A 20,608-nucleotide genomic window follows, 5' to 3' on the forward strand; every position below is an offset into this window, starting at 1 on the left:
CTAGTAAGGTAATTGATAGATTGTGTAAACCTAGTGAGTAGTATACTGTGGGGTTTGGGACTATACTGCATACAGGGGAACTGGTAGTTTCTAGGAGATGGGTTAGAGCACTGCCAGTGATGGTAGATAGTAGGGAACTATCAGTAGATTTGATCGAGTTGGGTATGGATGACTTTGATATGATTTTAGGGATGGATTGGCTGGTCAGATATGGAGCCACTATTGATTGTAGGAAGATGATGGTGACTTTTGAGCATGAGGGAGAGGACCCCTTTGTTTTTGTGGGAGCTGTGCAGGGACCCCGCATACCCATGATATCAACATTGATGGCTAGGGACCTGTTACAGGGAGGATGTATAGGTTTCCTAGCTATCGTGGTAGATACCACCAGAGTGGTGCCAGCGAGGCCGGGAGAGACTAGATTGGTATGTGAGCTTTTGGTTGTGTTCCCTAAAGATTTACCAGAATTGCCACCGCACAAAGAGATTCAGTTCGTCATTGAGTTAGCTCCGGGTTCAGAGCCAGTGTCGAGGGCACCATATAGGATGACTCCAACGGAACTAAAAGAATTGAAGATACGGTTGCAAGAATTTCTTGATTTGGGGTTTATCAGACCTAGCTTCTCGCCATGGGGTGCTCCGGTTTTGTTTGTGAAGAAGAAGGATGGGACTCTGAGAATGTGTATAGACTACAGGGAGTTGAACAAGTTGACTATCAAGAATAAGTACTCCTTACCAAGGAATGATGTCCTGTTCGATCATCTACAGGGAAAGACGGTATTCTCGAAGATTGATCTCCGATATGGTTATCACCAGCTGAGGATCAAGGACGAGGATATACCGTAGACGACCTTCCGAAAGAGGTATGGGCATTATGAGTTCTTGGTCATGTCGTTTGGTTTGACCAATGCCCCAGCATCATTCATGGACCTGATGAACAGGGTGTGTCAAGGACTTCTTGGATCAATTTGTGATTGTCTTCATCGACGAAATCTTGGTTTCTCTAGTTCAGAGGCAGAGCATGAGCAGCATCTCCGTCAGGTATTGCAGAGATTGATAGAGCACCGGTTGTATGCCAAGTTTAAGAAGTGCGAGTTCTGGTTACAAGTAGTAACATTCCTTGGATACATTGTTGATGAAGATGAGATTAAGGTGGATCCAGCTAAGGTAAAGGCAGTGAGAGATTGGCCGAGGGCAGGGAACGCCTCAGAGATTAGGAACTTCCTTGGAATAGTAAGATATTACAGACAGTTTGTGGAAGGGTTCTCGAAAATTGCTACCCTAATGACAGAATTGACACGGAAGAATCTGAAGTTCACCTGGTCAGATAAGTGTGAGAATAACTTCCAGGAATTGAAGCGATGGTTGATTACTGCTCTTGTGTTAAGTCTTCCTTCGGAGGGAGGGAAGTTTGTGGTATATTGTGACGCATTGAGGTTGGGATTGGGATGTGTGTTGATGCAAAATGAGAAGGTTATTGCCTATGCGTCACGACAACTGAAGGAGTATGAGCAGCGGTACCCTACCCATGATCTAGAATTGGCAGCGGTGGTATTCGTACTGAAAGTTTGGCAACATTACTTGTATGGTGAAAAGTGTGAGATATACACTGATCATAAGAGCTTAAAGTATTTCTTCACCCAGAAGGATTTGAATATGAGGTAGAGGCGTTGGCTAGAGTTGGTGAAGGACTATGATTTTGATATCCTTTACCACCTAGGGAAAGCCAATGTGGTGGTGGTTGCGTTGAGTTTGAGGGGCCCAGGGCAATTATTTAGCTCTGTACAGATATCAAAGGAGTTGGCAGAGGAGATGGGTAGAGCGAGGATAGAGCTGGTGGTGGGCCGGTTGGCCAATATCACTCTACAATCGACCCTTCTAGAGAGGATAAGAGAGGGTCAGTTGGATGATGCACTGTTGCAAGAGGTTAGAGGGAATGTCCTAGCTTGAGTGCCCAAGGATTATTCTATTTCAGAGGCAGGTTTACTACGATATAAGGTTCGGATTTGTGTCTAGACAGATGTGGGAATTAGACAAGAAATACTTGATGAATCTAATACTACACCATACTCACTCCATCCAGGCACCACGAAGATGTATGATGATCTATAGACTTTATATTGGTGGCCTGGGATGAAGAAGGATGTAGTGGAGTACGTGGCTAAGTGTTTGACCTGTCAGCAGGTGAAGGCTAAGCATCAGCGACCAGCGGGGTTGCTACAACCTTTGTGTATTCGCGAATGGAAGTAGGAAGACATCACTATGGATTTTTTGGGAGGTTTACCCAGGACAGTGGGGCTACATGACTCAGTGTGGGTGATAGCAGACAGATACACCAAGTCAGCTCACTTTCTGCCAGTGAAAATGACCTATACTGTGGATTAGTACGCGGAGTTTTATGTGAGGGAGATTTTCTCCATGGGGTTCCTAAGTCTATAGTATCAAATCGGGATCTCATATTTACCTCCAAGTTTTGGGGTGGTTTGTAGAAGGCTATAGGGACTTAGTTGAAGTTCAGTACAACCTTTCATCCTTAGACAAATGACAGTCTAAGAGGACCATTCATGTATTGGAAGACATGCTTCAGGCATGTGTGTTGGACTTTGAGGGGTCTTGGAGTAAGTATCAATCATTGATTGAGTTTTCATATAACAACAATTATCATTCAACGATTGGGGTGGCCCCATATGAGATGTTATATGGAAGATGGTGTAGATCGTCCATTCATTGGGATGAGATGGGTGAGAGGAAGTATTTGGAACCGGAGTTGGTTCAGAAGACTAATGAAGCTATTGAGAAGATTCGAGTTCGAATGCTCACTTCACAGAGCAGACAGAAAAGCTACGCTGATCCTAAGCGTAGGGATGTGGAGTTCTAGGTGGGAGACCACGTGTTTCTACGAGTGTCACCACTGCGAGGGGTGAGGAGGTTTGGGAAGAAGGGCAAGCTGAGCCCAAGATTCATCGAACCTTTTGTAAAGCCTTACCTCCTTAGAGCCGTTACTAAGTAGGTTTAAAACGTGCTTTTAACTCGCTAATCGATGTTTTAAGACAAATGTGTAATCAAACCACAAACAGAGTCATAAACTTTGAAAATAACTTCATTACTGAAAAATCATAAAATGTTTAGCATTAGGGATCCCAAAACACTGTTCATAAATATTTACAACTCAAAATATACTTTAAGTCGACTATACGACAAAATAGGGTTCTTTACAAACAACTTCCAAAAATACCCCTGGCTGTAGCAGCTAGGCAGACCAGACATGTACGCGCTGCGTCACGCTCTCCATACTCATGGTCGGTTGACTTTTTCCTTGCCCTTACCTGCACCACAGAGCACCCGTGAGCTGAAGCCGAGCAAGAAAACTCTACATAAACAGATAACATACACATATGAACCACTTAGCATATAACCAATTTGCCAACAAGCTAAACACATACGGCCATGCCGTCTCAAGCGCTTTACCAGGCCCTGAGTTGCGGTCTACACCGTAAGGATATCCTAGGTATCCTTCAGGGTCCTACCCTGGCAGCTCGCACTCTGCGTGCTAAACCCTGCTCCCGGCCCCTTGCCGTTCCCGACCTTTGTCGATCATTCACATATATGCATACACAGCATAATTAAAACATAACTTAAACATATACTAACATAATCAATGGGCTACACCCAACACATAATCATATAGGGTTGTGCCCTGCAACATAACTATGGGGCCTTGCCTTGCTCTATGGGTACAGCAGCTTTCTTACTTGTGTCCCGAGCTTCTTGAGCACTGAACCCTCGAGCACGGTCCTCTAATCCGAGCCTCACTGAGAATCTAGTCACAACACACAAATAACACTCCCATTACTAATCGATTTAAAAACATCTTCTAGAACCAATCCCGAGCTCTCGGGACCTCCTGGATCCCCACACGAGGTGGCGGAAGCGTCCCCCGAGCCCCTTGGGCAAAAGCCTAAAAACTGAAATTTCCCCCTGCCCAGAAATGGCCTAGCACCACGGCACTAGCCCTTAAGGGCTGCGGCGACCAGCGTGGCTCCCTTCCCTGATGCAACCTAGCGCCGCGGCGCAGAAGAACAGGGCTGCGGCGCCCCTTCACAAACCCAGAAATCTGGGTTTCTCCAAACGTTTTCCCCGAGCCAAAACACTCCCAAATCATTACCAAGACTTACCTAAGTCCCAAATTCAGTTCAAAACCCCAAATAAGCCATCTAACAACTTATAAACATCAACAACAGGCCTAGATACACAATCAAACTCAAGAATCACTTAGTGGTTCAAAATTCTCAAAACTTAAACTAGCCCTTGCAAAGTTTAAACCAGCCTTCAGAATTCTTAAACTAAACCAGAAATAACTTTCAAATATGCATGAAATTCGTACCTCAAGATGGAATTCGACCTTGAGCTTCTTCCTACTCCAACTCCAAGCTAAATCCCTTTGATTCCCAGCTAAATTCTCACAAACAACAAGTTGCAAATTCAGCTTCAACCCTCATTCTCAAATCCTCAAAACAAGCTTAAACTTTAAAGAAAAACCATGGATGAATTTCTTACCTCTGTGATTAACACACCCTCGAGCTAAATCTTGAATTCAATTGCTCTAATCTCAGCCCTAAACCCCTTTCTTGATCCCAAGAGATTTGCCCTTCCTTCCTTTCCTTCTTGCTTCTTAACTCTTCCTTAACTTTCAGCAAGAGATGAATTTGTCTAAGTGTAGAAAATGTGAATAGCTTTCCCACTCAGCCATAGTTATCTAAATCCCAGCCAAAAGACCCATTTGCCCTTCCATCTAACCCATATTCTAACTAATCCTCAAGGGCAACTTAGACCTTTCCTATCTTCTTACAAACTTACCATTTTCTCACCTAGAGTAACTATCCTCAATGGTTACCTATGGTTACCCAAGCTACTACAATGCCATTAACCATTAATTAAAAGTCCCCAACTAAATTTATAATATTCCCGAAATACCCCTAGGCTCCTCCCGAGCCGGGTATTTAATCTCGTTGTGACTTTTAGCGAAATAGCTCTCTAGGACCGTCTCGGTACGTGCATCACAAATATATCACCATTATATCAAAAATATCACATATATAACATTTATGCCCTCAACGGGCTAAAATTACCATTATGCCCCTTACAACCAAATGGGGCCCACATGCACATTTAATCACCTAAACATGCATTCTAACCATATATTCATTAAATTCACATAAATTAATACAGTATAACAATTATTTTCCACCAGGCACACTAATCAAGGCTCCAAGCCTTATTAGCAAATTTGGGTCGCTACACCTTTTGAGATCCTGGAGAGGATCGGGCTAGTGGCCTACAGGTTGGCACTGCCACCGTCATTATCGGGAGTTCACGATGTACTTCACATTTTTATGCTTCAGAAGTGCGTCTCAGATACGACTCATGTGTTGAGGTATGAATATTTGGAGTTGCATACATATTTGTCATATGAGGAGCGACCAGTTTAGGTCCTAGACAGGAAAGACAAGGTTATACGGAACAAGACAATTCCTCTAGTCAAAGTGTTGTGGAGGAATAACAAGATCGAGGAAACGACTAGGGAGCTTGAGTCAGTTATGCAGGATCAGTATCCCGAGTTATTCAGATAAATTTTGAGGACGAAATTCTCAGTAGGAGGGGATAGTTGTAACGACCCAAAATTGCTAATAGGGCTTAGTGCCTTGATTAGCGTGCCAGGAGGGCATAATTGGTTATATATGTGTTTAATTGGTTAAATGCGTGAATAGGTGACATGCATGATTAATATGATTATGTGAGTATATTATATGCATGTTTATGATTATTAAATATGCATGTGGGCCCTTTATTGTTCATAAGGGCATATTTGTAATTTTGGCTCGTTTAGGGCATAAATGTGATTTTATGTGATATATAGTCGAGACCACATTATCATGTAATATATATTTGTGGCATATGGCTCGAGACGGTCCTAGTGAGTGGATTAGCGAAATAGTCACAGCGGGGTTTAAAATACCAAGCTCGGGGGTGCCTGGGGGTATTTTTTTTTGGGAATTTAGAGGATATTTTGGGGATTTATTAGATATTGAATAAGTATGCGGTAATTAATTGGACATGACGGGGTTAATTTTAGGAACACTTGACGAATTAGCGGGAACCGGGAGCGGAATGACCCTTTTACCCCTAGAGACAACTTGAGGACGAATAAGCTGAAGGGGCAAAATAGTCTTTTGTGGGGTAGGATATACTCAGAAGGCTTAGGAAATAAACCAGAATTCTCTTCCCCACCCCCTACATGTTCTCTCTCTCACTCTCTCTAAAACTTAGATGAAACTTGGAGAATTGAAGGAGACTAAGCTGGGAAAATGAGCTGGGAGTTTGGAGGAAACTAAGCTGGAATTGGTCAGAGTAGTGCTGAGGGTGTAAGCTGTAATTGAGGTAAGAAATTCGTACGGAGCATGTTGAAAATTCTGTTGAACCATGTTAAGATTTGAGTTTGCATGAGGCTTAGTTTTGTTGGCTGGTTTTGGGTTGAATTGGAGTGTTGAATAAGAGTAAGAATTGGTTATGAGTTGGGTATAATGTTTAGACCAAAGGGATGGGAATTCTGGCCTTAAATTCTGGTTTGGTTGCTGGATTGAGATGAAAATTTGGGGTAGGAATTGTTGTAAAATGCTGAGAAAAGGTAATTTTTCTAGGTTTAGGGGCTTGGGTCGCGGCCCTGTTCTTCAGGTGTCGCGACCCGCATCAATTTTTGAAGTTGGGAGCCTCTGTTCGTCAGGCACACCGCGACTCGGAGGAGGGAAAGTCGCGGCCTATGTCCCCCCATCAGTGAGGATTGAGCCTCTGTCCAAGGGGTGGGTCGCAACCCTAAATTGGGAATTAAGGGAAATGGGGTTTAAGGCTCGGGGAGGCTCGGGAATTCGAATCTAAACGCCTGAGACAATTTCTACTACCCGGTTTAGTAGAAATCGAGGTCCTGGAGGCTAGCTATTGTTGTTTAAGTATTTATTTGGATTTAGAATTGATGATTACCCATTGATACTGTGACTAGGTTTATCGCTAAGGCTCAAGACTGAGGATCATGCTCGGGACCGTTTTGTATTCTTCGCTCGGGATTCGAGGTAAGAAAACGATACCCTTGTGTGGTTGTGAACGGGATTGAGATTCCCAATTATTGAATGCTTATACTATGTGTTTGTAAGATTGATGTGAAGTATGTGAATAAACGACCTAAGAGAGTCGGGGCGGACGGTAAGCGTACTGAGCGCAGCTCGACCTAAGCAAGCCCTGGTTAGCGAGATCAACAAAGGGCTTGGCCTAAGTGTGTCAACCATGAATATATATTTTTTTTTTATCAAGAAAGATATATTTCATTAATCATAAACCAAAAACACCCTCAACACAGTCCAAAAGGACCAAACTCAGCTACAAAAAACACAAGGCACCCAACCTCAAAAACTAAGCTCAAAGCCTCTCAGATTCTTATGAGAAAAACAACTAAGCCTATACATAATGTCTTTTTTGATCATATCAATCACAGCTTTAACACTAAGAGAATAATGATGAATAAAACAAATGTTCCTATTATGCCAAAGATAATAAACTGTGGCTGAGAATACAGCCGCCACTAACGAGGCACGAACTCCCCTCCTCATGTCTTCAATCCAACCAGTCCAGGCAGAGAAAAAAAGAGGCCAATTACATCTAACCCAATCCTGAACAAGCCGAACCACCTGCTGGGAAAATATACAGTCAAAAAACAAGTGGCTATGGCTCTCATCAATTAGCTCACAAACCGGGCAAAGAGTCGATTCAAGAATCAGAAAAACTCGAAGAAGATGATCTCTAGTTAAGAGCTTAGAGTTTATAGCTTGCCAAGTGATGAATTTATGCTTGGGAACACTCATTCGGCTCCATAAAAATTGATGGTATTTGACAGGAGCTTGGTGAATAAGACTAGCATACAACAACCCAATTTTAAACTTCCCTTGACTACTAGCTTTATCAATATCCTCCTGAGTAAACAAGCTTCTCAATTGGAAAACTTTTTTCCAGTACCAACTTGTATCAGCCTTAAGTTGGTAAAGCCAGAAATCTTGCCCTTTTAAGTACACGGAATGAATCCATTTCACCCATAAAGCCTCCTGTTGATGGCTAATTGCCCAGAGATATTTCCCAAGCATGGCCTTGTTCCATTTAGTTCCTTCACCAAAACCCAAACCTCCAAATGATTTAGGCAAACAAACTTTAGATCAGGAAGTGAGATGAAAGTTACTCCTGGAACCATTGTTGCCCCAAAGAAACCACATACAAAGTTTATCAACTTCTTTTATTATATTCTGAGGCAATAAGAAAATATTCATCCAATAGTTGCGCAGCCCCAAGAGAACTAAGGAAATAAGCTGAACCTTACCTGCATAAGATAAATGCCTGCTAGACCAAGTGTGAAGCCTAAGCTTAATTTTTTTCAGAATTTCACCACAGTCAGCCTCTTTCCATTTAGTAGGTCGCATAGGAATCCCAAGATATTTGAGAGGGAATGAGCCTTCCTCAAGTTGAAGAACCTTCTGTAACTGAGCCTTATCTTGAGCAGATATGCCTCCAAAAAACACTTGTGACTTACTGAGATTGGCCTTCATACCAGAACTGTTGCAAAAATCATCAAACACCTGTTTTATAATCTAAACAGAGCCACAGTTAGCTTTGCAAAAGATCACTAAATCATCAACAAAGCATAAGTTGATGATCTTGAGACTTTTACACATTGGGTGGAACCGAAAAGCAGGCTGCTTAGCTCCAAGTTGAAGCAGCCGAGAGAGGTATTCCATTACTAAAACGAACAGTAATGGTGATATAGGGTCCCCTTGACGAAGCCCCTTAACCCCTTGAAAACCCCCCTGCAGTCTCCCATTCATCATAAGAACATATGAAGTACCTCTGAGACAAACCATAACCCAGTTTATGAATCTGGTGGGAAACCGAAAACTGATTAGTAATCTTTCCAAGAAACCCCAGTCAACTGTATCGTAAGCCTTGCTAAGATCGGTCTTCAAAACACATCTCAAGGAGGTGTTCTTCCTATTGTAATTCTTAATCAAATCTTGAAAAATTAGGATATTGTGAGCTAGTGATCTCCCTTTAATAAAAGCTCCCTGGTTATGACTAATTAGACAAGGAAGAACTTCTGAAAGTCTACTGCAAAGCATTTTAGAAATGCATATATAAAGAGTGTTGCAGCAAGCTATGGGCCTATAATAAAACAGTGTTAGCTTTGGTCCCAACCATGAATATTTGTGAGCTTGAAATTATTTGTTTATCATTGATTAGTTTATTATTAGTATTTTGTTTTATAGTTGAATTGAATGAGTTAAGCTTGATCGAATACCATTATTACTACATGTGTCTGCTATTTTTTTGGGTTTTTTTGCTGAGCCTTGGCTCACGGGTGCTTCATGGTGCAGGTAAAGGTAAAGGGAAGCTGGACCAGCCATGAGTGGAAGAGCTCTGGGGGCGAGGTGTACATTGCTAGCTGATCGTCTGCCATAGTTGAGGGAAAGTACAGGGAAAGAACCTTAAAATTTGTATTTTTCCATTAGAGTGGGTTTTAGTTGTATAAAAGTTTTGAGAACTGTAAATTATCACTTATACCCTGTTTTTGGAATCCCATGTATTAAACATCCATTTTAATAAAAATTAACCGTTTATGTTTAAAATCTTTAACCCTAACCTGATGATTGACCTTAGGATCACATTTTTATTCAAATAACTTGATTAGCAAGTCTTGCACTATTTCAAATACACAGTGTAACTGTCTTGGTTATCCAGGGCGTTTCAATCAGTCACATAGTATATTAGGAAAAAATAAATAAGGGTACGAGACAAAAAAATTGTTTGTTTCATTTATCAGACATTAGTGTGTGTGCAGTGTAAGCAAAACCACATTGTCCTATTGTGGAATTTTCTTGAATTCACATTTTTCTGAGGGATCATTACCATTTTTGGCAATTACACCCTTTTTCAATTTTTTTTTGTAACCATTATGGACGCTATCAGAGTACACTGATTGTAGCGCTCTGGATAACCAAGACCGTTACACTGTGTATTTGAAAATAGTGCAAGACTTGCTAATCAAGTCGTTTGAATAATAATGTGTTCCTAAAATCAACTATCAGGTTAGGGTTAAAAGATTTTGATTGTAAACGGTTAATTTTACTAAAACAGATGTTTGGTACATGAGATCCAAAAAAAAAAAAAACAAGGTTTAAGTGACAATTTACAATCCTCAAAAGTTTAATACAAACGTCAGCCACTCTAATGAAAAAAATACAAGTTTTAGGCCTTTGTCACTGTACTTTCCCTTGGCCGTGGCGGTCGAGCAGCTGACTATTTACACTCCGCCCCCAGAGCTCTCCAACTCATGGTTGGTCCAACTTTCCTTTTCCTTTACTTGCACCACATTGCACCTGTGAGCCAAGGCCCAGCAAGAAAACCATAAACAACAGACACATAAACAGTAGTAGCATCCAATCAATCTTAGTACAGACATTTAGAAATTCAACAGAATATAAGCATCAAGCTAATAACAGTAAACCTGTATTTTCAAGAATATATTTTAACCAATAATATAAATGTCCAAGGTCGGCAACCTTAGGCCAAGCCCTCTGTTTACTAAGCTGACTCCGGCTCGCTTAGGCGGAGTCCATTGTTTATTTAACTGACCCCAGCTCACAGTGGCCAAGCTGCGTCCAATGTGCTAATCGTCAGCCCTGGCTCCCTTAGGCCGTACTTTAACATTTCACATTATAATAATAATAATAATACAGTTACATAACACAAATATCTAGATACAGGGAACCTTAGTCCCCAACACAACCACATGGGTGCAATTTTCTTACCTCAAATATCGAGCGAAGAATTAAGAACGGTCTCGAGAACGATCCTCAGTCTTGAGCCTTAGCGATAAACCTAGTCACAGTATCAATGGGTAACCATCAATTTCTAATCCAAATAAATACTCAGGAAACAATAGCTAGCCTCCGGGACCTCAATTTCTACTATACCGGGCAGTAGAAATCATCTCGAGCACTTAGGTTTAAATTCCCAAGCCTCCCTAAGCCTAAAAACTAATCTAGGTCAAAGTTCCCTAGGCAGGCCGTGACCTGGCCATAAGGGTCTCGGCGCGCCCTCAAAACAGAGACACAACCCCATGCATCTGGGGGAGGCGGGCATGACTTTCCCCCTAGGGTCGTGACGTGCCTTCAAGACAGAGAGCCCTCTCAGGGAATTCTGGGCATGCAGGCCACAACGACCATGAGCTGGGTCGCGACGCGCCCCCACGAACCCAGAATTTTATGGGTTTCCTCAACATTCTCCCCAACCAAATTCCCATAATTCAATCTTAACAAGCCTCCTAACCAAAACCAAGCTTAGTTACGAGCCTAGGACTCTTAATCACATATTTTAAACACAAAACCTCAAGAATCATACTAAAGCCATTACCCCAATTCAATAGTAATTCATCACCCAAAACACAATTCAATTCCAACCTAATGATCTAGATTTTCTAGCAAAACAGAGACAAGACCTTACCTCAATTGTTGCTTGAATCCTCACAAGCTTTCTGCCTTCTACCAGCTCTAAATTCCCGACCTCCTAAGCTTCAAGTCCACCCTTTCCCAACTTAGCCCAAGTCTTTCTTCTTCAAGTTTGAATTTCCCCTAAGCTTCCAAGTATAGGAGAGGGAGAGAGAATCGTCAGTGAGAGAGATGAGAGAGAGCTGTGAGTTTTCACTACCTTTTGGTTGCCCCCTTAGAGTTCTACTGAATATATAACTTAATTAGAAAAGACCAAACTGCCCCTTATCACTAACCCAACCCTTAATTTACCCCCAAGGGTAGAATGGTCATTTTCCCCTGATTCCCGCTAATTCCTCAAATGTTCCTACGATTAACCAATTAACCCCGTCACGTATAATTAATTACCAAATATTTATTCATTACCCAATAAAACCCAAAACATTCTCTAAATTCCCAAAATACCCTCAGTCTCCTCCCGAGCCGGGTATTAAACCCTGCTGTGACTATTTCGCTAATCCGCTCACTAGGACCGTCTCGAGCCATATACTGCAAATATATCAACGTAATCATGTGGTCTCAACCATATATCACATAAAATCACATTTATGCCCTTAACGGGCCAAAATTACAAATATTCCCTTAAAGGGCCCACAAGCATATTTAATACTCATAAACATGCATATAACATACTCACATAATCATATTAATCATGCATACCACATAGTGATGCATTTAACCAATTAAACATGCATATATCCAATTATCCCCTCCCAGCACGCTAGTCAAGGCACTAAGCCCTATTAGCAATTTTGGGTCGTTACAGTGATGGTAGCCCTTTTCAATGGTAGTGTATCCTCCACATAATTCCCAATTACATGGTTCAAACTTACTCTAGGTTGGCTTTCACACATCAATGTAGGTAGCTCTATTCTAGAATGAAGCCTAATAAGAGAAACTTTAATGAAAATAAAATACTCATTTTTACCCATATTAATTCATTGAAATATATTAAGGAGGTTCCGAATTTATTCCAAGCCAGAGATTCTGCAACAACACAAATCAAGTCAGACAAAATAGTAAATTCTCCTTTTATAAGAGCTATTCATTGATTGATGGTTAACAAAGAATTAAAAAAAAACAGAACAAGAATCACAGAGGTAAGGCAGCAGCAATAATGACAACAAAGTTTAAAGAACACAAACCCCCAAGGATTTCTTGAGGGAATCAAACCAAACCGAGTCAAGAGCTTTTGTGAATATATCAGCAATCTGTTTTTTTGTCTCAACATATTCTAATACCGGTGCTTTATTTTCAACTAGATCTCTAATGAAATGGTGTCTTATATCAATGTGTTTTGTGCATGAGTGTTGAACATAATTTTTTGATATGTTTATTGCACTAGTATTGTCACAGTATATGGTTAAGTTTTCCGTTTCAAACCCATAGTCAACCAACATTTGTTTCATTCACAATTGTTGTGCACAAAAAATTCCTGCAACAATGTATTCTACTTCAGCAGTGGAAAGCAAAATAGAATTTTGCTTTTTGCTCAACCAGGGCACTAAGTTGTTGCCAAAATAAAAACATCCTCCACTCGTGCTTTATCTATTATCAGTGTTACTTGCCCAATCATCATCACTAAATACACACCAAGTTAGAATTAGTTTCCTTAGAGTAACAAATCCCATATTCCAGTGTACTGTGCACATAGTGAATTATTCTTTTTACAGCTGGCACATGAGACTCCATGGGATTTCCCTGGTACCTTGCACAAACCCCCCCCCCCCCCCCCCCCCCCCCACTGTAGCAAATGTCAGGCTGAATTGTTGTGAGATAGAGAAGACTCCCAATCATACTTTTGTACAAAGTAGGATATGTTTTGACTCTTTGATCATGCTTTGTCAATTTGACATTTGTGCCCATTGGTGTTTTGGTGAATTTCGCAGAATCAAGACCAAACTTCTCGACAAGATTTTTGGCACATTTGCTTTGTAAGATAAATGTTCCTTCTTCTGACTTTTGACCTACAAACCTAAAAAATAAGTTAACTCGCCTACCATGCTCATCTCAAACTCCTTCATTTCTTGAACAAATTTCTGCACTTCAAAGTTAGATGTAGAACCAAAAATATATCATCAACATATAATTGAACAATGATTATGTCTTTTGAAACTCTTTTATGAACAGATTTTTATCTACATCTCCTCTGTTGTAACCATGGTTAACTAAAAATTGAGTTAATCTTTCATACCATGCTCGTGGGGCCTGTTTTAAGCCACAGAGAGCCTTTTTTTTTTTTTTAATTTGAACACATGATTAGGAAAATGAGGATCTTTGAAACCTTTAGGTTGTTCAACAAAGGATTCTTCATTCAAGATACCATTTAGAAATGCAGACTTAACATCCATTTGGTGTAATTTGAATTTCATGAAGCAAGCAATTGCTAATAACAACCTAATAAATTTAAGACGAGCAACTGGAACGAATGTTCATCAAAGTCAATGTCTTCGACTTGAGTGTACCCTTGTGCCACTAATCTAGCTTTGTTTCTGACAATGGTGCCAAATTCATCACTTTTATTTTTAAAAATCCATTTTGTTCCAATCACATTCACATGATCAGGTTTTGGCACAGGGTCCACACATCATTTCTTGAGAATTGCTCATGCTCTTCTTGCATTGCCTTGATCCAAGATTCATCTTTCAAGGCTTCTTTGATATTTTTTGGTTCAAGGGAAGAGGTAAAACAAGAAAATTGAGCAAGATTTACTTACCTTCTCCTTGTGACTATGCTGTCATCCAAGTTTCCCAGAATAAGGCTTGATGGATGATTCTTCTTTACCCTAGTTGAGGGTTCTTTTTTAATAGATTCTGAAATAATAACTGGGTCTTATGTTCCGTTATTAGCAGGTATAGTTTCATCAGTTACTTTAGATGATTCATCAGGCGCAGATTCTGTCTCATCCGATTAGTGTGTTGCGACATCAGGTTGACCACTTGCAACATCAGTCACATTTTCAATGAATCTGTCAATTTCTGGCTCTGCCGAAAACTCTGCAAAATATTTTTCATCATTAGCAACAACATTAACAGATTCCATGACAATTTGAGTTCTCATGTTATAAACACGATAAGCTCTATTGTTCAAGGAATAACCAAGAAAAACACCAACATCGCTTTTAGCGTCAAATTTACTGATATTTTCACGATCACGCAAAATGTAATACATTGCACCAAAAACATGGAAGTAACTTACACTTGGTTGCTTCCCTTTCCAAATTTCATAGGAAGTTTTGGATATGCCAGGCTGAAGGGTAACTGTAACACCCTGGATAGCCAAGACCGCTACACTGTGTGTTTATAAAGGTGCAGGACTTGCTAATCCAGTCATTTAGTTAAAAACGTGTCATTGACACCACTAATGAACTAGGGTTAAAAGGTTTTGGTCTCAAAATATACACTTTATATAATTAAACATTTTGCACAGGGGATCCCAAAAGAAACAGTGTTTGAAAGTTAGTTTACAAAATTTTTAGAGTACAACGACCGTTAGCCACACTAAGGCAAAACAGACTTTTATGGTCCTCCTGTTCCTATCTTATCCTCAACTGTGGCGGCCGAGCAGCTAACCATGTACATTCTACCTTTAGAGCTCTTCGATTCAGGGCTGATCAAGCTTGCCCTTGCCTTTACCTGCACCACGTAGCACCCGTGAGCAAAGGCCCAGCAAGAAAATATAACATCATAGTACAAACAATGATAACAATTGAATAATCCTTAAAGCATGTTCATACACTTAGCATACCACATTAATCACATAGTCCATAGACATAACCAAAGAATCAACAACCAACACTCAGCTATTCAGCATGACAAATCCATCAATCAATCATAATAATCAAATCATTTGATAATCAGGGTCGATGCCCTTAGGTCGCACCCTCTGTTTAACCCCACTAACTCCGGTCCGCTTAAACCGAGCTCAGTGCATAATAACCTATCCTCAGCTACTAGTGGCTGAGTCACGCCCTGTGTGCCAATGTAAACTCTAGCACTCTTAGTCCGTTTGTCTACTATTCACATGGCATAATACCATCCTTCATAAAGCATACAAAATAGGGAACCCTTAGTCCCATTATAAATTCACAACCAGGAACGAAGTTGGTAGAGTTGAATAACTAAGCATGCATCTAACCATTTCCAATAAAGTTTTGTTTCGGTGTTTTGCTACACCGTTTTGTTGTGGAGTACCTGGGGCAGTAAGTTGTGATAAAATCCCAAGTTCAGTTAAATGATCTTGGAATTGCATATCCAAATATTCTCCACCCCTATCAGATCGCAAGATCTTTAACGTTTTACCTAATTGGTTCTGAGCCATTTTTAGGAATTCCTTAAACTTTGAAAATGTTTCTGATTTCCTATGCATTAGGTAAAGACATGAGTATCTAGAGTAATCGTCAATGAAAGTGACGAAATAATCAAAACCACCCCTGGCTTGTACATTCAAAGCTCCACAAATATCTGAATGCACAAGACCAAGTGGTTCTTTGGCCCTATCACCCTTTGCAGAGAATGGACGCTTGGTCAGCTTGCCTTCTAGACAAGATTCACAGACATGTAATTTACGTAAGGTGAGTTCCCTCAAAGGTCCATCCTTTGTAAGTCTTTGAATCCTATCATAGCCAATGTGACCTAGTCTTAAGTGCCATAAATACGTCATATTATCATTATCGGTCTTTTGATCTTTATTGGTCCTAGGTTTAGCTACTTTGAATAAATCATCGTTAAGAGCGAGGGGTTCATTAGGTCGCAGAATATAAAGCCCGTTTTCCAAACATGCAATACACAATTGTGATCCATCGAAGGAAATAGATATATTAAAACTTGTGAAAGTCATAACAAATCGTTCTAATTGCAACATCGAAACTGAAATTAAATTTCTACTAAAATCCGGAATAAAAAATACATCTTTTAAAATTAAGTATTTATTTCTGAACTTCAAACGAGCTCTTCCTCTAGCTTGGACCGCAATGAACGCTCCATTCCCAACTCTAAGATTTAAGCCGCCTTCGTCCACTTCCTCCCACTATTCAAGAAGCTGTAAAGAATTGCAAACATGGTTGGTAGATCCATAATCAATAATCAAAATGGATTTATCATTCTCTAAAACACATGTTTCTAAGATAAATGAACTATAATCATTACCTTTGTTTTTAGCTGCTAGAAACTTGGGGCAATCCTGTTTCCAATGCCCCTTCTCTTTGCAGTGAAAACACTTACCTTTACGTTTCTTGTTCTTCCTTAGGCGTCTGTGCATTTGGTTGTGCACTCGTCTTTGCAGCCTTTGCAGGCTTGGGTTGGTGTTTTGTCAACCTTTCCTCTTGTTTCCAGCTTTCGAAGACGAAGCTTGGTTAGCTTCAGCCTAGCTGGATCAGCAGCAATAGCAGTTGTCTTATTTTCTCCTCCTTTACTAGGTCCACCCATGATAGACTCGAAATACTGAAGCTCATTCATGAGCTGCGTCAGACCATAGTTGAGTTGATCACGAACGTGCAGATATGATGCCATTCGAGCATTTATGGTGTCTTCACATATGTGCAGAGACGGTGTTATCCAAGCATTATGGTGCCATCATGAGCACTGACGGTGCCATCACGAACATGCGGACACGGTGCTCGTTTTGGGGATTCCTCAATCATGATGAATTCGGAGTTGTCATCAATCAACTCTATGTTGATATTCTACTTCCAATTAAGAAAGTTTTCTCCAGTGAATTTCTCCATCGAAAGTTGAGAAAGGATGGGAGTAGACATAGACACTACTTAGCTTAAAACTATAAATTATCAATAAAATAGAAATCAATCACATTTGCTCAATAAAACTTCTATTCACACAAATTTCAAGAAATAGCACAACATATACCAAAATATGTAAGATATGAGAAAAAATACCAAAGCAATCATATCTCTATTTCTTTAGGTTTTTAACTAATCTATGATATCCTTGTCCAGGTTGGCGAGAGTCAAAAAATACAACTAGTTATATATAGTTGTAAACTCATTTAATAATGGACACCACTATTAACAACCTACTATTCGATCAAAATAAGAAAACAAAATCTCTTAATTTATGAGCTAGACCCACAGTTTCGATAATCATAGATTTAGTCCTACTAGTCACCGTAGGGGTGAGTCTAGTAGAATGTTGACCCAAAAATGGCTCCTGATGACGTGGCAAGAATTTCTCACACGCGGTTGGCACATGGCAACTTTGAAGTGAAGGGATGTTGTTCGCCTATTAACCAGATGATTATTGCTTCATCATATCTTGCGTTTAGATACGACCAGTCTGGTCATGCTTCTATTTACTTCCATTAAGATATGCAATCTTGTAATAACTACATTTATTATATTTCCTTTTTATTGCCTTGATACACTGATATTAAGGATAATTAAGGCCCGTCAGCCCATGTAACCTCCTTGAGCCTATAAATAAGAGTGAAAAGGCTCAAGGAAGGGACTTTTTGAACTCTGAGACTTTAATCTTTGCATTTTGAGAGAAAATCATATTGTGATTATCCACTGAAAGTGGTAATTCTCCTGAGGCTTGTGAAACTCAAGAACCCTAGTTCTTTGATCACTGCATTGGGATTCAACATCAATAAGAACACTAAGTGGACGTAGGTTATTACCACACAGCTGGGGCCGAACCACTATAAATCACTTGTGTCACTCTCTTCCCATTTGATTCCCTTCTTGATTTCTTTTTGGTATTTGCATTATTTTGACTCCGCGTCGTTGGCCAAATCAAGGGTCAACATTTTGGTGCTTTCATTGATAGATTAATCAAAAAGCCTTGTGAAGATCAAATGGCGAAGACATCCAAGAGAGTTGGACAGGCTGCTGGCGCTGCGTCATCTCAACCTCCTCCTCCAAATGTGACTGAAAATGAACCACACTTGGATTTTGAAGAAGATGAAATGGATTCTGAGACACTGAGGGCAACGTTGGGGGTGTTTCAGGATGATTTGGCCAATCTGAGGGCCAATCAGGAGAATGCAACAGAGACCTTAGCGCTGTAGTGGAGGGAGATTGAGCGTCAGCATCAGGAGCTGAATGAGTGGCAGGCAGAGATGGACCGTTGGCAGAGAGATGCCACGACCGCTCTTGAAGCAGCCATTCAGTTGGCCTGAGGACATGCTGCGCCGACCTCTCAACCGAATCAGCCACCAATTGCACCACCGCAAATGGGCCCCTAATCCGAGTCCTATGCTCCAGCCAGCAAGTCCTCAAAGGCCGGAGCAGCCACTTATTGCTCAGGATGATGTCCCAATTCGAGATCCTGAGCAATAGCCACCCTCTCAAGCTGGTCACGGCAATCCCCAGCGCCAGAGGCAGAATAGGGTTGGGAAGCCTCATCGCAGCCCTAGACGCTCAGGGGAGGATGAGCCAAATCCACTAAGCAGGGGACAGTGCCCTTCTACAAACAGAAGGCATAACGAGTCAGGCTTTGCGGTCAGGAACCCCCCACGACATAATAATGCATGGGGACCCACTGACCAACGCAAGCCTCCCCCTAACGCTCGAGAGATACCAGCCAGAGGAGGAAACAGCGTGACCAACTGGTCGCGCCATAGTCGACCGCAATTTAGGGATGGCCATGACTACAATGAGGCTGATTCCGACAGGGGGAATGCTGGTCGAAGGCATGAGGAAAGAGGTGGAGATAGAAACCCCCCACCAAGAGAAAATAGGCCTGGGAGCCATAACGCTGGGGAGCAACCTCGACAACATAACGTATTTGATCGGCTGGGCGCTATCGAACAAAGGCGCAGGGATGATGACTTGAGGGACGTACTCAACGACAGACGCGAGAGGTATGATGAGTATGCTCCTCCAGCACCAGTCGCCCTAGCAATCCCAAACGCGGTTCAGCTCAAATTGATGCTCTAAACCAGGTGGTACAGTAGTTGGTCGGGAGCCGGACATCCCACATAGAGTACGACCAGAGGAGAGGCACTCTGTTTGTGCAAAGCATTGCTGTGGCAGAAACCCTCAGCAAGTCGAAAATGCCAGTACTGCCGAACTTTGACGGGTACAGGGACCTAGTATCTCATGTGATCAAGTTTGAGATACAAATGGATATTCAAAAGGTGTCGGACGATGCCCACTGCAGGATCTTCCCCGCCACCCTATCTGACACCGCCCAGGAGTGGTTCTTTAAGTTCCCTCCTGCTAGTATAGTATCGTGGGAAATGTTCGTGAAAGAATTTTACGGACAATTCTACATGGGTCGCGTACACCCCATAGAGGCCAACCAGCTGGTGGAGATACGCCAAAAGGAAGGAGAGCTCTTAAAGGAGTATGTTCAACGCTTTATGCGAGCAGCGACTGGAGCCAAAATAGTGGGCGACAAGGGAAAGATGATGGCCCTAATTGCTGGGCGACAAGGGAAAGATGATGGCCATTCTCCCCTTTGGAACAGCCTAAGAAAGAATGGGGTAAAGAGTACCCCAGGAGTTTCTGGATCGAGCTTATCGATACATCAAGCTCGAGGATGCGATCGCCAACGAGGGGAAGTCACCTACGAAAGACAAGGGACCAAAGGAAGATCCCGCCAAGGCCGCCAACAGGTCGGATAAACCCAATGGCAACGACAAAGGCAACGAGAACAGAAATGGCAGAAATGGTGGAAAAAGGGCGGGCAATGAGCCGTCAACGTCTGAAAATAAACGCCCCAAAGGCAATAGATATGAGCCGAGATTCACCAACTATACGACCCTTGTCGAATGTAGAGCAGAGGTCTACCAGGCGACCAATGCCAATGTCCCTTATAAGCGACCAGCGCCTATAAGGAAGGATATCTCCAAGAGAGATACAACAAAATTCTATCATTTTCACAATGACTACGGACACGACACCAATGATTGTAACCAGTTGAAAGACAAGATTGAGTTCCTAATTAGACAGGGACACCTAAGGAGATATGTATGAGCCACAGGAGGGTCTCAGCGAGAGGCTCAAGGTGGCAA

General features: G+C 41.4%; 1 protein-coding gene across 1 annotated transcript; it reads right to left on the reverse strand.

Annotated features, from left to right (window-relative positions):
* Positions 1-7,453: 7,453 nt before the first annotated feature.
* Positions 7,454-9,208, reverse strand: LOC133785613 (uncharacterized). The gene is made up of 3 exons (XM_062224832.1): positions 8,778-9,208; positions 8,416-8,648; positions 7,454-8,223 (listed from the first exon to the last, which is right to left on the reverse strand). Exons 1-3 carry the CDS (start codon positions 9,206-9,208, stop codon positions 7,454-7,456), a joined length of 1,434 nt encoding a protein of 477 aa, XP_062080816.1.
* Positions 9,209-20,608: the final 11,400 nt, after the last annotated feature.

The sequence above is a fragment of the Humulus lupulus genome, chromosome 6 (genome assembly GCF_963169125.1).
Source record: "Humulus lupulus chromosome 6, drHumLupu1.1, whole genome shotgun sequence".
Taxonomy (NCBI): Eukaryota; Viridiplantae; Streptophyta; class Magnoliopsida; order Rosales; family Cannabaceae; genus Humulus; species Humulus lupulus.